Below are 14,700 nucleotides of genomic sequence, written 5' to 3' on the forward strand. Positions count from 1 at the left end.
GTATCGTGCAATTTAGGGTGAAAAAAAATGAAGTGTTTATGTTAGTTATGTTGAAAAAATGCTATGATGTTTCCCCATTTCATCCCATTTTTACGACGATTGTTGGAATGTTCGAACAAGAAGATTGTGATGCCCATTGTGAAAAGATTCGTGAATAATTCAGACGAATTTTATTGTTGAGATTTTGAGGAATTGTTCTATTTTTTACACTTGTGTCCTAAGTCTCTTAGGTCAGTTGGTATCGAAATGAGCCATTTCATCAAATTGTGTATGTTACTAAAAACTAATGAGAATAATTCGGCAATCCTAAGTTTCCATTTTCATTATCACGTAAATGCTGCTTTGCGATTATTCAGCTAGCAAACGGTAAAAAAAGCCTCACCTTCAAATACTCCTTTTATATATACATATGGTATATGTTTCCATTTGAAAAATGGAAGTTGGATGGGGTTGCAGCTATAAGCGGTTTCAAAAAAACAGTCAATTTTATCGTCATCAGACATTGAAGGTATCTAAAAATCAAGCGATGGGTTTCAGCGTTTTCATTTCAAGTTATTTGTTGAAGAAATATTAGTTTCATTCCATTCTTACTCCCAACCCCGTTTAACGAAAAAAACGAATGAAAAGAGCAATGAATAAGTGAGTATATTCATAGCCACATGTTCTCTTTGAACTGCTTCAATTTCAGCCTCCTCCATTCTTAATCGGTGCATAATTCAAGACATTAATCCGGTCTGGGTTTCCCATTCGCCCTATGCATCAAATCAAATATTGGGGTGCATTACTCCTTGACATTTTCCAGGGCACTAATCCCTTTTCGACATCAATAGCGCTATAAATGGTGCGAATGAATACGATCAAAGTGTCTTCCAACCCCGAACTTTAGACGCCGAACAATGTTCTTCTTCCCGTTCCATCCATGGGGGATATCTACTCCCCACACAACAACCTAATGGGTACATTTATATCCATTTAAAGCATGTGTCAAGTATGCTACTCAGCGCTGTGTCTTTGTGACGTTGAACCAACAGATAGATTTGGTGAGGATTTGCAGGAAAAATAAATGAGGGTTTGCGTAATTCCTGTTTGCATGATGCTGGAAGAAGGTGAGTAATTAAGGTGAGTGTTATTAATATGCTGGTTTTGTTTTATACACAAGATGTTTGTGGATGTGAAGCATTATTTCGCCTTGTGTTTGAATTCAATTTTCTTCTGTTTGCATTACGTTAATGGGATTAGATTTGTATTCAGCTTTTCATTCCATTATGGCGAAATAATGACTCATGAAGAAATACGGAACTTTTATTAAGAAATCCTCTGCTTTTTTTTTTAATTTGGCCTCTTTGCCCTAATCATAATTCGCGTAATATGAGAAACTGACTAGTCTTAAACAATGTAGACGTGCAAAATCTTCAATATCGCTCAAAATCGCTTGAACAGGTCGAATTTTATTTCAAATCACGTTTCTCATGTATAACTTTGAATTTTTTCATGCACGAGGAGTAGTGGTGTTTTACAAGTGGCAGTTTCTGTAACGGAATTGTACAAGCCTTCTGTTATTAAGGAATTGAATTCATGACATTTGTTCATTAGTATTCAGGTGTTTCTGTGTGGTCAAATTTGAAAAAATATGATAAGTTTGACTGAAAAAAATTATTATTATTGATATTGCTTATGGTGATAAAATGCGAAACCATGAAGAAAGTGACTAGCTAGGATTTTTGAAGATCTATCGTTAATGAGGAGCAGTAGGTCGGCTGTTTATGGTATAGAATAAGCATGGGCAAACTACGGCCCGCGGGCCAGGTCCGGCCCACGTGAAAGTCTAATCCGGCCCGCGTCAAGATTTTGAAACAATCACCAGTATTTTTGTTTTCTAAGTTTGACCGCCTGATAAGGAAAAGCAATGTCACCTAATACCGAGTTTTCTCAAAGCGTAAGTTGCGTACTGTTTATTATCATCTTAAAATGTTGAAGATTATACATCGAAGACGACAAATTAGCTGGAAACGTATTAGGTGGAAGAAGGACTGATAAATGGGGGCGTCATAGATGCTGAAGTGAACCAAGTCCATGCAGCCTAGTTTTGGGATACATGACTTAGGTTAGAATATAAGCATATGCTTACATTCACTTTACACAAATCTAAAGAAGTCACTTTTGAATTAATTGGTGATAAACAACTTCTATGTCATGTATTTCAAAACTAGGCTGCATGGACTTGGTTCACTTCAGCCCTGAATCCCTCAAATAAAAGTTCACCAATTTGTTATTCAAATTGCATAGAGTTGTGCTCGAGGCTCAGCCTTAGTACTGCGTGTGCATCTGGCAGCGGCTGGCATTATTTCTTGTAATCCCCAGAAAAAGCAAAAGTCGCCAAATCTACTTCGATGTTCCAACGACTGCATCACAGAACACAAATAGTGATGCATGGAATCCAAAACTTGCAACGAACGGCTTGTTGCTGAGCTCCAAACATGAAGGCAGTATTCAAGTGTGATTAATACATGAAAATTTATTCAATATTTCGATTCTGCGTAGTTTGAATCGATTAAGTAACGGTTTCCTCTTAAATGGAAATTGTTGAGCTTTAAAAACGGTATTAATTATTGGATCTAACATTAATTTTAGTTTAGCAAAGTTTGCGCGCAACTTAGCATAGGTGTAGTGTTCTAGTTCTCTCAATTCTAAACTTAATTATTTTGGATTTGCTTGGGAGTCTTGGGAGTTATAGCAGTCAACAGCACGGTTACTGAGATGATGATATTATGCTCGTGGTGGTTAGTAACGAATCAAGCATTAAAATTTTCGTTTGGTTCGTTGTCAACGTCTGTGTATTTCGAAGTATTTTTGACCTTTTAATTTTCATTGATGAGAACAACAAAAATATCACATATTTTTCAAAAATTTCAAGAAACAAACAATCACGCCCTTCAAAGTACCTTTGACTAATATTTACAACATTAATACTGGAGGGAGGAGCATCAAATATGACGGGCGGAATCTGGTATCGTATAATCATAATATCTCGGGAACAACTGCATATTGTTATGTGAACAGGTGTTTTCCACTATGAAACTATGAATAGCAGCGTAAGCAACCGACTATAAATGTGCCTACAGATTACTCTAACGTGACGTGGGCCCATGTCATAATGCGCATGATTCAAAAATCTAACATCGGATTTTGCGCGGAAGCGTTCAATGTGGGAACGTGGGAATACACGTGTCAACGTCACGTCTGACTAATTTAACGCTTCCGCAAAAAATCCTATATTAGATTTTCGAATAATGCGCATTATGACTTGGGCCCACGTCACGTCAGAGTAATCTGTTGGCACCTTTAGTGACCAGCTTTTAGCATCATCACGGCCAATTTCTACCAGAGTATGGACAATTCTTAGAAGCTCAATCACAGTTTCATTTTTCACATACTCTTTCGTATCCTACCGAACAATAATTAATTTTTGTCATTTTTTTTTACTTTTCTAGGATGTTAGTCATGTTTGATGTAAAAATCGAAAAAAAGTTAATGACTTGTAAAAATGTGTATTTTTTTTTGGCCCGCCTAGGTAATTCTTCATTTTATCTGGCCCTCCCCTCAAAAAGTTCGCCCATGCCTGGTCTAGGAGGTACAGCCCAAGATTGTTTGTACGGAATAAGAGAGAAGGATTGAAAACTGCTTGAAGAACCATCTGTCGAGTTGGTTCTTTCGAAACATTAAACAAATGAGCAAATGGTAATTAAATTGAAAACATTGAAAGCAACTCTTATTCATGCTTGTCTATATGAAATTCTTAAATATGCTGCTCAAACCCATTCGTGTAAAAGAAGATTAAGGATAGTAGGATAACAAGATTAGATTCGAACAATTACCTACTGCTTATATCTGCTTGTTTTAAATGAAAAGAATTAAAACCTATTGAATGAATAGTGCCTGTTCTTCTGAAATTAGCAGGAGTAGCAAGAATAATAGACAACGTTTGACTTTTCATTACTCATGACTAGTTTTTACGTCGGAAGCTTTTTGGCAGTCTTGGAAAATAAAACATTGATAAATAATGAGAGAACTTTCTCCTACTGAAATTCATAAGCCATTCAAAATGTGCCTATGAAATTATAAATTCATTTGTCAATGCATTCATCGAATTTTCTGTATTCCAAATCAAATCCTAAGCCTCCTTCCCAACTTCTACGAATGCCTAAGTACAGTAATTTGAGGTTACCATTCAAGGAGACCATGAATTTGCTGCGTACCCATACATCCAGAACTTCGCTAACTACATATCCTCATTTTCATTATGGCATTTTCAGCGAGGAAGTTACTCAGTTCAACATTTCCAACATAAGCAGGCACAAAAAATGGTAGGAATGAACCTGTCCTTTCATCTGGATTTCCCCAGTGCTGACGAAAGTTGCGGATTAGTTTCGCTTCGTTCGGTTTACCTAAAAGGGAGATTGTCTATAGTTAGTCTGCATTAGGGAGAACGAGTCCCTTAAGAGCGTAGGTGAGTGATGGAAAAATCGGAGAAGCAGATATTAATTCGACAAACTTCTTCACTCCACTCGACGTCGTTATGTGTGAGGTTGTATAGAGGAAGTTCTCGCACTTGAAATTCTGATCATGAATATAACTTTTGAACAAAAGTATTCGTACTCTTGGAATACAGATAATATTCGTACACGAAGAATAGGGCTATATTCCACACGAATTATATCCTATCCCTATTTTTCCCAATTATTATTGAATTTACAGAGTGGGACAGTAAGTAAAAAGTAAGGCACACATACGATAATATATTGAAAATTTCTCAGCCTACTATTGAACCAAACAAAATTTCAATTTCAAAATATTTTATTACTCAACATATTCTCCCCTCAATTGGATACATTTATTACAGCGAACCTGCAACGTCTCTAGACCTTTCAAAAAAAATGTTTCTTCTTGCTCTGCAAACCAGATCTCCACAGTTTTTATAACCTTGGTACGATACTTGATTGTTTTTAAAAATCAAGCCTCTTTTTAAATATCCGTTTCCCTGAATTTTCCAGTTGAAGCAATGCAACACCTGATGGAGATTTCAGTTTAAATATAGTTTTTCCTTTTCATTTTAGAAATATTTTTCAGACCAAGACCAAGACCAATCGACTAAAGTCGTTACACTGGTAATGCTTGGCGTGTACACCCAAGGTTGCCACGGAAAGACCACAGTAACCTATCCCATCCTACCTCTGTTGTGTTCCGTTTAGATTTCCCGTTTACCGCAGACTTCTGTCGCCTGGCTATCTGGTGACGGAAACCAATCGGCAGAGGTCTCGAAGTCTTTCTGCTGGTAATGTTTGGCGTGTACACCCAAGATTGCCACGGAGAGACCACGATAAACTACCCCGTTATCCTGTAAATTGTTGCATTGTGTTTCACCTGCATCAACCCCGTCCCGTTTATTGAATAGTTTCAATTCTGATTGGCCTGTACACTGAAAATCACTGAAAGTGCTCGGGATCAAACCCATCGCTAAATTAAGCGATTACAAGGACTTGGTTCTTTCTGAGACAACCGGTTACTGTAAATTTTGTGTGAACCCCGTACATCCCCCATAGTCTCAGAAGGAATCAAAGTTGTTTAATGTTGTTTAATTCATTAATTTCACTGTGTTGAGTTTGAATTTCTGGTCAATGTGATAGATTAATTATTGCATTTCTGTTTTTCTCATTTTGAACTGGGTCATCAGCTGTATATTTCTTGACTTGGAAATCATTGTATGGTTCACTGTAATTAAGATTATTGTAATAAATTTAGTTTTAAAGTACTTGTTAACGCTGCCACCTTAGATAACCCTGAACTCTGTCTCCGACTAGTAGGTACCTGGGTGGGTTTGCTATTTCTCCCTATTGAAAGAATAGCTGGCGCTCGAGATAAAACCCTTTGCGAACTAAACCCGTTACAACCTCGTCGTTGGAAGAAAATTTACGACCTTTTAAACTTTTTTTTAGTTAAGGAAAGAGATGGTAGTCGGATGGAGCCAAATCTGGTGAATGAGGGGGGTGTTCTAGTAATTCAAACCCTAAATCACGAATTTTTTGCATAGCAAGATGAGATTTTATGTACAGGAGCGTTGTACTGCAAAAACAAAACACCTTTACCTTTGGATAGCTTTCCGCGATTTTTCTCTCTAATTTTAACCCGTTTCCAAAAAATCAATTATGATTACTTCATGGCAATCCCAAAAAACTGAAGCAAGAACTTTTCCAGCAGATTTTTGGACACGAAACATCTTAGATCTTGGAAAACCAGAGTGTTGCTATTCCATAGATTTTTGCTTTGTTTCTGTATCGTATAAATGCACCCAAGTCTCATCTATAGTAACAATTCGGTTTAAGAAGTCTACATAGTTTTTCAAGCACAGATCGAACGCGATGCTTTTACCCTTGCAGGCTTTTGGTCAACATTCAAACATTTGGCTATCCATTTTGCAGCAATTTTTCTGATATCCAAATTGACTTGAACTATATGATGAACGCGTTAGTATGAAATATTCAGTGCTTCAGGTATCCGTTTTAGCCCAATTCGACAGTCTGATAAAATCATGTCATGAACTGCATCAATATTTTCGGGGACTGACACAGAAACTGGCCTTCCCGAACGGTCATTATCTGTAATGCAGAATCAACCTCTTTTGAAGCTTGCAGTCCAATTTTTCATGGTCGCATACGAAGGACATTCATCACCAAGGGTATTAAGCGTATCTCCGTAAATCTGCTTACCTCTTAACCCTTTTAAATACAGGTACTTTATGATGGCTCGATACCCCAATTTTTCTATTTTCACAATTTCCGTGGACATCTTGTTTCTTTTAATTTATTGCGTAACTCTGGTTTACTTTTTTGACCTCAAACTTCACACTAACATTTCTAATCAGATATTGTTCGGCTATGGTAACGCAATATTTTTTTTTATGTATGGAACTGGTCTAGGCTAACTAGATATCAATACATCCTCGTATCATTTTGAAAAAGAATACTCGAACAGGACAATTTTTATTTTATTACGTAACTTCTCATGTATAATTGAGAAGTGGAGAGTGAAGGTTAGTTGAGTTCTTAAATGACAACCTCTACGACCATTTGTTGCTAAGGAGTAGATATTTGGTCTCTGATCTGTTTTTTATCAATAATTTTTGAAGTGAATACTTCTTCGGCCGCGCTCGGACGTTACGTCCGAATCAAAGATTATAGATTATATAGATATAGATAGATGGATATAGATATAGATTATATAATCTTTGATCCGAATGATATGAAATAGTGGTGGGGTACTCATTCCAATAAGATCGACAATATGGTAGCAACGGAAGCGGGTATGTAGTGCTATCCTGGGATCACTGATATTTTTATCTTGCATAATAAGAAAGATTATAGAGTAACTCTATAATCTTTGCTCGACTGATTTACGCCGAAAGTTTTGTTTTCAAGTATCTTACTACCCCATCGATATTTAGATTTCATGACATGAATTCATGGTTGTCCGGTGGACCTACAAAGCGTTGATAATTGAAAGGACAAAATTAAATCGAAATTCATAAACCGATTAATGCAGATATAAGAAGTCGATTTTACTTATCCATACAAATAATTCAGTCTATACATATCAATTCCGCAAGAATTTTTTTCTGGCACCTGGCACAAAGTTTTATTCTGCACCGTTGCACAGGGACAATCTGTCCTACTTTTAATATCCAACTTTTGGTCTCTTGAACAACCATCAAAGATAGTAAATGAAATGAAATATTTTGTGATAAAATGTTTATCAATATTAATGGGAACATAACAGTATACAAATAAATTTCATTACTTTTATATAAATCTATATTATTGATCAGGGACTCTGAGAGCCTGATGTTGATTTACCCATCAATAGAGTTAGAAATACAAAACCGAATTAAAATAGATTGAAAGACTTCGATAAAAGAAACGAATTGGTACATGGAAAGATACGTGATAAAAATAAATCTCTTTTTGTCGCAAATGCGGTAATAGATCTAGTAAAATATGCAGATAAACTGCTGGAGGAATTTACTTCAAACCAATAATATTATAACCTCATTCATTGTTTGGAAATAATGTATACTTCATTCAAATTTATTTTAGCAGTCGGTTGGCCATGAAATAATTTTCTCAAGTTTTTGTAACTAGAACGAAGTTAGGTTGGCACTCATGAAATGTCGTTACTGTCATAACGCCGTTGCCACAACTAATATCAATTTTTATTACGAAAATGCCGAAAGTGATTGAAAAAAGGGACAGAGTTTCAGGAAGTGCTATTTAGAATTCAGGTCCGCTCATTCAAATAGTTATACCCTGATATTCTAAAATCCACAATACGTCAGACGGTAGCGAACATATTCAATGTAAGAGAATTTATATAATGTTTAATCTGATTCTAAACGACTTATATATTTCAGCTGAATATTTCCACAATCAGAAAGATTGTGAATGAAGAGAATGACAAAGAATTTCCTTCTATTGGGAGACCCAAAAAAGTGGTGGCATTTGAGAATTTTATGTTTGAGTGAATTAATGCGAAAAGTTTACTACAGGATTTTCGATAAATGTCATCGGAGAATAAGTTCCCTAAAATGGATTTTTCTATTTTTCATTTGACTTGTCCTATACAATGTAAATGTCTTAAGGTACTAATAAATACCTAATTATTATTATTACATCAATGTATTAATATGAATAGCCACAAATACGCGCAAGTTGCCCTGTTACTTGTTTATTCATGTGAAATTTTTGTTCAAAGGTGAAGTTCATCTTGAAACTTCCTTCAATTCCTTTTACTTATATTGATGCAGGATGATTTTTGTTGACGAATTTAACATTCTTATAATTATCTGTTAATTCCTTCGGGAGATACCTATTCCCAACCACTGCATCATATGCATTTCATCTTCGGGTTAATATTTTTGAAATCTACAAATGATGTAAGCCAAAGAAGATAACGAACATTAACTCTCCTCAAGCTAGTGCATATTATGATATTATACTGATCTCTTTTATTTTCCATGCAAATAACTGGATTTGGTATGCCTTCAATCAGTTTGTATAAACTTCAATTATGTTCGTCACATATTTTCCGAAGAGATTCGACATTGTGATAAAATACGTAATAACAGAAACTTTTACGTAGAACGGGCAACATAGCGTTGATTTAAAATCCAAAAATGTTTTGACAAGCTTCATAACCCCACATTTTCGTACTATACAGAGTGAAATGTGTCAAATTTCCATGGCCAACCGACTGCTAAAATAAAAGTGAATGAAGTATACCTATCCATTCTTTTCTACATCATTACCTTTTTTCCAAGAAAGACGCTTTAGGTTTGTGGAAATTTAAATAGGATATGAAATCCCTCGATTGTTATCTATCAAGAGAACGTAAGAAAACTGCATCAATTGTGGTTCTGTATACTCCATTCATACTTTCTCTAGCATCCGTATTCATTCATCATATTTCGTGTTCCTTTTGAGAATTCAATTATAACCTCATTCATTGAAAATAATATATTCATTCTTTTCTACATCATAATTTTCCAAGAAAGACGCTATAAGAAGCTGAAAAAGTATGTATATAAAGTTCCTCGTTTGCTATTTTGAAAGAACTGCATCAATTGTGGTTCCGTATACTCTATTCATGCCTTCTCTAGCATCCGTATATTCATTGTCATATTTCGGGTTCGTTTTGAGTATTCACTTCTTCTGAAGCAATATTAACATAACAAGTGCCCAGTTGAGATGATGGGCATTTTCTCATCATCAGAGATCAAATGATTGCAGCTACATTACACAAATGTTAATTTGTGTAATCATTCATTTTGTTTTCTTTTGAATTATATATTATACTTTCTCAAAAAAAAACATTATAAGGATCACCTTCAACAATAAGTTTTCGTAGATATTACACACTTTCTATGCCATGTAAACGAACTGACTTTTATTTGTCATCCTACATTTTCAAAATCATAAAATTCTAGTATATTTCATTTCTAATGAACTCAGTCGCCAGATTCGTTAAAATATTCCGGAATTCATGTGGCATACATAATAGATCTGTATTTTCCGTCTGTAGAAATAATTTGTCACAGTATCAGGGTCGAATAAAATATAAAGAAAATGTAATCATTGCCCCACTTGCTACAGCTAGTCTCGCTCTTTCAAGTTTCGCTAGGAACAAACTCAAACCAACCACTGAAGCGGATGTGGAAGACAATATACTTCATCTGATGACTTTGGCAAGAATTGCTCTGGAAAAAGGAGATACAGATAGAGCAGAAGGTATATTGCAAATGGGTTTGAAGATAAGTGAAGAACACAAAGTATATTTAGGTATGCCATACATGTACGATATCCTTTCTGCGATTGCTTTCGCCAAAGGAAACCTTGGAAAAGCTGAACAACTTCTTGTGAACGTCATTGAAAAACTACTTCAAGTTGGAGTTCCTGAGAGTAGTAACCACATCGTTGACTTCAAATTGAGGTTAGCAAGAATTTATAGCTCATATAAAGAGAGCAATTTGGCAGAGATAGGTTTCAGAACGTGCTTGAATGAACAAAAAAGTAAATTAGCTTCCGGTGATTTCTCTTCGAAAACTGGCGTTTTGTACATAAACATTTTATTCTGGTATGCTCTCCACAAAATTAGAATGGAAGAATACAACGAAGCAAAAAAAATGTTGAATGCAGCTTATGAGTACGCTTATAAAATTGAAGGTTTAAGTCCCTATCAAGAAATGGTCCTTCTTTACACATTGGCCGATTTGAATATGACTCTTGAAGATAATATAGTTGCGTTAGAAATCATGCAGAACACTATTCTTATGGCGAAAGGTATAGGTAGTCCAGATTTGCCGAAATGTTACGTAAAATTGGCAAAAATTTATAAAAGAATGAATTCACCAGAAAATGCCAAAATCAGCGCAGTAGAGGCAGCAAAACTGGCTAAGATGTTCAGTGACCAAGAGGTATATCTAGAAGCCAATAAACTCATAGAAGAAATCAATAAAGCATAGTTTAAATAATTCACTTGAGACTATAGTCAACCGGAAAATTGAAAATTTTAAAGGCTAGTTCAAAAATGTGATATCACATTTTATCATAACAGCTAATCATCTACCAAAATTCATGATCAATTACTCAATTATTTCAATGCCTTCTTTATATTGATCTTGTTAAATATACTGAGCAAATAAAATCTATCAAATTATCCAACAACTCTTGGAGCAGAGTGCATTCGAATTACCGTTGCTTGGTAACGAAAGTTCATATCCTTAAATTAGTTTAAATTTTCATTCCACAGGTGAGAGTAATAACACAAAAACACGAGTTTGTCTCCCAACCAAGTTTCATCGAAATATTATTTTGATAAAGTCATAATACCATCTGTTTCGACAGCTCAATGCTAAAACTCATACATATGCTATATTGTTTGATAACTAAAAATGTATTGCTGACATTCAAAAGAATATATATATATATAATGCCAAAATTTTGGGCATCAAAGGCCAACCATTTTTTTTCTTTTAATTAAGTTAGAGGTTCCTCAGAGATATATTTCGGAAACGGTTTAATATATTTCGATTCTCTTTTCATATTCGTTTTAGGTATAAGAGGAAGTAGAACCGGAAAACATTTCAACAATATCAGGTGTTTTGCTATAGACTTTAAAAAAAAAAGTTGTGTTCGATTTATAAAAAAATTTATTCACAGAAATTTTTCGGAAATTGTATTCATTCAGAAAATGAAATTCAATTTGGCAACCGAGAAGAAAAATCACGAACATTGTAGGTTTTCCACCATTTTGTAAAAAAAATTTCGGAGTTCTTCATCTTTTCTGAATTGAACACTCAAAAATACTTAGATGTGACCAGAAACTGTTACTTCGAGGTTTATACATAAATGACCACACTCTTTAGAATATTGCTCAAATATGACGTTGAACACTCTGTAACTCGCTTATGCGTCGAAAACAGAGGGTATATGTCATAAGGCAAAAATTATTCTCCCGGTATCACCTACCGACCATATACATGGTGTATTTGAAGGTGAGGCTTTTTTTTAAACAGAAGGTAGAACTGGTCAAAATGAAGCGTTTCATCAAAAATCACCTATACAAAACTCAGAATGACAAAAGTTGAAAAAAAAATTGAAAATGATTACTGAAATAGATCCTAATACGACCCTATACCGTTTGTTGGGAAAAAACTTATCTCCTGTTTAGACCATGTGGTTTCGTTTAGGATATTGGCTCGTTTGAGATTTACGTTCAAGAAGCTGCCTCGATTTTCTATATTTTTTGTCAACTTAAATTGCACGATACAACAATTGCGATTCTCTCAGAAGTGACCTGATGCATCTAATCTGATGAACTTGGTACTTGTTCAGCCATATGTTTATTGTCGTATTCCTGCTGCGAACTTTTGGGTTTTTAAAAAGGTTCTTCTGACACCAGGTGGCTTTTTAGAGAAGACACCAAAACTCGTCGAATGGTCGTTGGAATTGAAACTGTGCACTTAACTTAACTTGATTTATTTACTGGTTATGCTTACAGGTCACTTTTACACTTAACTGGTACTTATTCAGTTAAAACAGAACATAGAGCTACTATACGTGTGGTATGACTTAAGCGGAACTAACGTTCTATACGACAGTCTGGGCGGAACTGCTTCGCAGTTTGAGGAAGTCTCTTTTATATTATTTTAATATTGCTTATTCAGCAAAGTTATTTTTAGTATCAATAATGGGATTTTTTGTATACAACATTATATTTTGTTTCGTTTTTGCGATGCCGGAGTCACCTTCCACAGTACCGTACTTGAAATTCAATGAAATTTTGTCGAACTTCTAGTAGTTTTATCTCAGCCATCTTGGATATTTCATATGGACAATTTTTGGTTTAACGACTTATTTTGGTGAGTTCTATCTTCTGTCAAAAAAAAAGCCCTATATGTTTGTCTAGTTTTTATAATTTAACACCCTGTATAAAAATAAAAAATGAAACTGTATTGTTGGGGGAATGTGGGAAATATAAATTGTGTCAACAATAATTGATAATTCATTTTAGGAAATATCCAATCGTTCTCTAATAAGTTTTAGTTAAGTTCATTTATTACTCACAGAAATATAAAATACAATAAAAAATAAATAAGGACGATAAGCTTCAAAAAAGCCCACAAAACTTCATTAATTTATAACCACAATTTTAGTTAGGTATTACAAATTTAATTATTAGTTGTTCTTTATCGAAATAATACTTTAAAAAATCATTATACTAAATCCATTATAATACTTTATGAGAATAATTATACTAATTATACAATTTACATTTCTGATTTTCGAAGGGCGATTTCTTTCAAACCATCTATTTGTTTCATGGAATCATTGGAATCATCAGAAATTTCTGGTAACTTCAGAAATGGTAAGATATCAGCGAAATTAGCCAACGCTTTCTGATCATTTGCAATGATACCACACAAATCTGATAAAGTACAGGACAATGACTTCAGGAGATGCATTTGTTTTATCTCGTTAAACTGGAGATATTCCAATGCCTTATCTAGCATTTCCTTGGCTTCTAAATATTCTGTATGGCGCACTTTGTAGAGACCATATCTGAACAGGAAATTAGCATAATGTAGCTTTGAATGATGTGAATTTCCCTTTTCCACTTCTTTTCTCAATACCTCTAGAGAATTTTGAAAACCTTTCTCAGCAATTTCCGATTTTCCCAAAGAACCAAAAATGCGTGCTAAACGAAATCTGAAATCGGTTACATGATGGCCATGTTCTGGATGTCCTAATGTTACTAATTCCCTCACAGCTTCTTCTAAAATGTTCGCTGCTTTTTCCAACTTACCCGTCGAGAATGCCATAGCAGATAAAATATCATAGATGTAGGGTACTTGTGTAAAATTTCCCAAGTTGTTACTGATAGCGAGACCTAAGTGTAGATCTTGTTCCGCTGTCTCAAAATCGTCATTCTGCAAGGCATATCGTGCTGAAGATATCAAACTCAGGACATTATCGTCAGTCTGTGAGGAGAAATTTTGATCGTGCTTCAAAATGGACATTGACACAGTAATAAATAAACAAAAGTGTCATTTAAAACATCGATCCTAAGCTGTCAATAACCAGAGTTTATTAGTTTATTCGAAGAGTGGTTTGCAACGGTTGTGAACTGTATAGAGCAAGCACAATAAATTCCATTTTAGGGTAGCGAAAATCCATTTTCGCTTGCTCTGTACAGTTCACAACCGTTGTGAACCACTCTACGAACAAGCCTTCTAACGTACAGATAGCCAACGGTGACTGAAAAAGAGTACCAAAATTAAACGTTCAGTCGGTTCAGTATTCACTTCTTCAAAATAGCCTTCGTTGTCATACGTCGGAAATCATAATAGGGTAACAGCACCGGTTGTGGCTACTTTAAGACATTTTCCAACGAAAACTGTTTTGGCGGCGAATTAAATAATAAGAAAATGGAAAGGAGAGCGAGTGCATCCAGTTGTGGCCACGTTTTCGTTGTTGTGGCCAGTCACAGGTGTGGTGAAACTGGCACACTTTGAATACTCACTCCACTCGAAATTGAACAAACATTCACATAAATAACAAAAAATTTATTCGAAATTCATAGAAATATAGATAT

The 14,700-nt window shown here is 34.9% G+C and overlaps 2 protein-coding genes across 2 annotated transcripts; one reads left to right on the top strand and one right to left on the bottom strand.

The window, feature by feature from the left end:
* Positions 1-10,048: 10,048 nt before the first annotated feature.
* Positions 10,049-11,068, top strand: LOC123309506 (tetratricopeptide repeat protein 19, mitochondrial-like). Its single transcript, XM_044892660.1, has one exon. It carries the CDS (start codon positions 10,049-10,051, stop codon positions 11,066-11,068), a length of 1,020 nt encoding a protein of 339 aa, XP_044748595.1.
* Positions 11,069-13,375: 2,307 nt separating this feature from the next.
* LOC123309507 (tetratricopeptide repeat protein 19 homolog, mitochondrial-like) lies at positions 13,376-14,155 on the bottom strand. The gene has a single exon (XM_044892661.1). It carries the CDS (start codon positions 14,123-14,125, stop codon positions 13,376-13,378), a length of 750 nt encoding a protein of 249 aa, XP_044748596.1. The 5' UTR covers positions 14,126-14,155.
* Positions 14,156-14,700: the final 545 nt, after the last annotated feature.

This window comes from Coccinella septempunctata, chromosome 3 (assembly GCF_907165205.1).
Source record: "Coccinella septempunctata chromosome 3, icCocSept1.1, whole genome shotgun sequence".
Classification (NCBI taxonomy): Eukaryota; Metazoa; Arthropoda; class Insecta; order Coleoptera; family Coccinellidae; genus Coccinella; species Coccinella septempunctata.

Excerpts from the sequence above, each read along its gene's own strand:
- LOC123309506 (XM_044892660.1), top strand. The coding sequence starts at position 10,049 with ATGAACTCAGTCGCCAGATTCGTTAAAATATTCCGGAATTCATGTGGC.
- LOC123309507 (XM_044892661.1), bottom strand. The coding sequence starts at position 14,125 with ATGTCCATTTTGAAGCACGATCAAAATTTCTCCTCACAGACTGACGAT.